The sequence below is a fragment of the Cottoperca gobio genome, chromosome 5 (assembly GCF_900634415.1).
Source record: "Cottoperca gobio chromosome 5, fCotGob3.1, whole genome shotgun sequence".
NCBI classification, from domain to species: domain Eukaryota; kingdom Metazoa; phylum Chordata; class Actinopteri; order Perciformes; family Bovichtidae; genus Cottoperca; species Cottoperca gobio.
The window spans coordinates 1,316,439-1,320,375 of NC_041359.1; the positions used below are offsets into that span (position 1 = coordinate 1,316,439).

The following is a 3,937-nucleotide window of genomic DNA, read 5'->3' on the forward strand; positions in this document are numbered from 1 at the left end:
AGTATTTAATGCCTTGAGTACAACAACGTCTTCAACAGAGTAACACAATGGAAGGATCGGGGGAACGATCGCATCTGTCCACGATTCTGAGCAGAAACTCATCAGCTTAATTATTATTATTATATGTTTGTCATGATGTGGTATAACACTATCAGATAATATCTTAATTCACATCAGAATAATCATTTCAAGCACATTTCCTCAATGTCAGTTTTTGAAACTGTTACAGACAAACCTGCCGTAAAATGAAAAGTAACGAGGTGCCACACATTGAGAGTCTTGTGAGTAGCCTGGTTGCAGATCTCTGAGTCGCTGCCAACATTTCAGATGTGTTCAGTGATTCAAAAATAATTCTAGTTGAGTCCCGACTGTCTGAAAAGATTGAAATAATTTTAGCAGTTGTCGGTGGACACAGGAAAAGTCTGTAGCATAACTAGATACATCTGCACACAAACCTCTAAACGCTAATACCTGTAAGACCATTGTTTGAGATGCATGGCATAGACCAACTTGAGCTGCACATGATGATCGGTCATAATAACAATGGGCAGCTTGTAATCTATACATATAATTATAGATCATGCCTCATTGCAAACAGACATTGTGGACATTTCCTCAAAGGTTTAGCTTTTTATTTATTATAAAGTATAGCTCTGGCTCCCTCTAGTGGTTTTAAAACAACACTGCAAACACGAAAAGAAACATAAAAAGGGATGCACACAGTGTGAGATTGTTCTGCTCCCAACACTAGTGTCACTAAAGGTTTCAATACAAATACCATGTCATTACTTGGAACAACATATATGGAAAGTCGTGAGCTTCAGTTTAAAACATATTCAGTGGAGAAAACTAAGAAGAGAGATACAAATAAATGAACTAAACTAAAGTGATCTGCCTATAGTGTGGTTCAGACACAGAATTACAGCAAACACAATATACTATTAACACTTAGTATAGTGTCACCTCTGTCAGTGAGTCCGTATGCACTCTACATCTCTCTCCATGCTTTACTGCTCTCCTCCACTCTCTTCTCCATGAGTCCGTTTAACAACGTTTAAATGTTGGCATCACTGAATCCATTTCCATTCCTGCTTGTTCATCAAAGCCTTCGACCTGGTTCGGATGTGCGTCTGCATCATGTGACCTTCGAAGATATTTTTCAGGCTACAATGGCACCATCACCTATCTAGCAGTCCTGGGTTTGGGCCGAGGAGGCAGGCCCTGGTGTTTAGCAGTGCCAGCTTTCTGTTGGCCTCTCCTGGGTAGATGTCCTAGACCATGAGTAGGGTGTGGGCCTTTCCCCAGGAGGAAGTGCTCCCAGGCTGGGATAGACTCTTCCACAGAAGCCCAATACTGTGTCTAGAACAGGGAAACAATATGAAGCGTACTGGCCAACAGTCAGACAGGAATGTTACATTTCAAGTCATCCTTTCGATGGAAAAACAACTTCCCTTTATGGAAGTCAGCAGGACTAAATGACAATAGGTAATGTTCTCTAACAGGACTCCTCCATTCACTTATTGTTTGTGCTGTGAATATGATTTTCTATCAGTGTGAATGAAAAGAACAATAATGTAACATATATATCTCTAATAAGGAAATCTAAAATATTTGCTTGATTTTTGAAAAGAAAACATTTTTCAAACCATGTGACGATGTTTCAGATGTATTATTGCCATGAGTGGAAACTTAATGAACCAAATCAAAGTGAATAACGTCATTGAAGAGGGCAGTCCTACAAGGTACGCTACATGTAGAACCTTCTCCTTGTAAATAATGTTCGTCTAATGACAAGGAGCTTCTGTAAATTGACTTGAAATATAAACTTCACACCATGGTATATATCAAAAAGGTGAGACCTCCATAGCCAGGAGAGCTGGGCGTGGCAGCGGTCTGCCTCTGAGACGATCCTCTATCTTCTGTAAATCCTGCAGAGAGCAGACACAGTTATCTACACTCTTTAGTGTTGATGCAAATCCTACAAGTCACTACCATTCATCTGAATGTCAGCCTAACCTTCACTGTAAATGACTCCTGCAATGTGTTACTGGGTTATAGGTTGTGATGCAATGAATAAACCAGCAACCATTTCCAGACAGCAAAAGTACCTTCACTTCTAATGGCTTCTCTCAGTTTACTTTAGAATATCACTTTTTTTTTAAACAACTTGTTTTGTATGAGTTGTTCAGACTCTCCTCACTTCTTCCCTTCATTGCTCTCTTCTTTTGGCAACTTCTACAGAACACAAACTAAATTCCAAAGAGAGGTGATGTCTTTGACGTCTTGACTTGGCTGAATAACAGAGAAAGCAGCACATTCACATTTAGAGTTTGAATAGAGAGCTCCAAAGGGAACACCGCTGTGTGGATGGACCATACGTGTGCAGGAAGTAATATAATGGCTCTTCAGGAGTAAGTATTATGAGGCCTTTTTCACCTGCAGCAGTGTGCTGTTTCTGTGGCGAGCAGCCTCAGACTCCTTGGCCTGCTGCCTCCTCTGGATCTTCAGCTGCTCTCTGCGACTCTCCATCTGCTCCAGCAGCTCTGCTCTCCTTCCTATACTGGTGTCACACAGTGAAGGAAACAGCTGTGTCAGAAGGATAATAGAATAGAATATGGACACACTGATGGGGGGTGTTTCTGTTACAAGCACGTCTGCCATGGTTTAGATTAACAATTAAAAAAGAATGTTTTAATTTCCTGAAGGCAACAAAATGAGATGAACGCAATTGAATAGCACAGGACAGTCATCTTTAACATTCATGTCAGAAAACAGAAATTAAAATTGAATAGTAATTAAAGAAAATCTACCATTTGCCAAGGGGAACATGACAATCTGCATTGTTTTTAAATGTCAACATCTGCTGCACTACAGGAAGTAAATCCATGTGGTGTGCAAAAGAACCAGACAGGACCCTGAAGCTGTATCAGTGTATTAATCACTTTATTAATCACTTTATCACTTAATCTACTGGCAGATGAGTCGATAACAAAAGCCTTATTCGTTATTCACTGGCCCAGCAGAGGTGAACTTTGATTTAACAGCATGTTTTGCTTTAATGAAAACAAACCCAAACGAGTTAGTAACTTATGATACAAATATAGTAACAAGAAGAGGAAACATAGTGAACATTCAAAATGAATAAAATGATTAAACTATTCAATCAAAATGTATAGGACACAGTAAGAATAGACAGGGAGTGCTTTACAATCAGTAGAAATAACCCATAGATAATGTCTGGATGTGTTTCATGCTTCATTGCGTTAGTTTTTCAAAATGCCGGTAACGTTACAGTCGTGTGTCTGTTTAACATGAGTTGATCTAGATTTGTCGGCGATCACATTTAACACGAGAGGCGTTCTCTAAAATGTGCAAGAAACTGAGCAAACAGAGCTATTTGCATGCTAAAAGTGTCACTTAAAGTTAGCTAGCTAACGTTCCGTTTATTTTGTGGACATGAGAGTTGTACTCGTCATGGAGGAATCTCTGACACTTCTCGATCAAACTGGACTAATACTAGTTCATAGCGACTCACATTTCCTCGTGTTTCTCAATTAATTCCGTTTCATCGGATACAGAAGCAGACATTGCTGGCAGCAAGCCTCCCAACTGTAGTAGCTGTATCAAACAGTTTGAATTAATACAACCGGAAAACGAGCGTCCTGTACTTCAAAATAAAAGTGCATTTTGTTTGGGGAGAAAGTCGCATTGTTTTTTTTTACTGAAAAAGTCTGACTGCTGGAACAAAAGGTTTTTTAAAATTCTACTACGATAAATTCTATTCTATTAGAATATGAGTTATGTTTATCAATCTGTATTACCAAACGTTATGTTCAATTTTCTAAACACTTAATATGAAACTCATTCGGAAGTTCAAGTTTTTACTTTGGAAAACTAAAAAGCTTGAGGCTTTCAGTAACCATAGCAATGAAGACAC

General features: G+C 39.0%; 1 protein-coding gene across 3 annotated transcripts; it reads right to left on the bottom strand.

Annotated features, from left to right (window-relative positions):
* Window positions 1-617: 617 nt before the first annotated feature.
* On the bottom strand, window positions 618-3,636 carry cep15 (centrosomal protein 15). Of its 3 annotated transcripts, none has more exons than XM_029432089.1 (4): window positions 3,536-3,636; window positions 2,437-2,560; window positions 1,860-1,928; window positions 618-1,359 (listed from the first exon to the last, which is right to left on the bottom strand). In XM_029432089.1, the coding sequence occupies exons 1-4, from the start codon at window positions 3,586-3,588 to the stop codon at window positions 1,183-1,185; spliced, it is 423 nt and encodes a 140-aa protein (XP_029287949.1). In that variant the 5' UTR covers window positions 3,589-3,636; the 3' UTR covers window positions 618-1,182. The 3 variants fall into 3 exon arrangements, with proteins under 3 accessions (XP_029287949.1, XP_029287951.1, XP_029287950.1); XM_029432091.1 differs by having other exon boundaries at window positions 2,437-2,555; window positions 3,536-3,618; XM_029432090.1 differs by lacking the exon at window positions 1,860-1,928.
* Window positions 3,637-3,937: the final 301 nt, after the last annotated feature.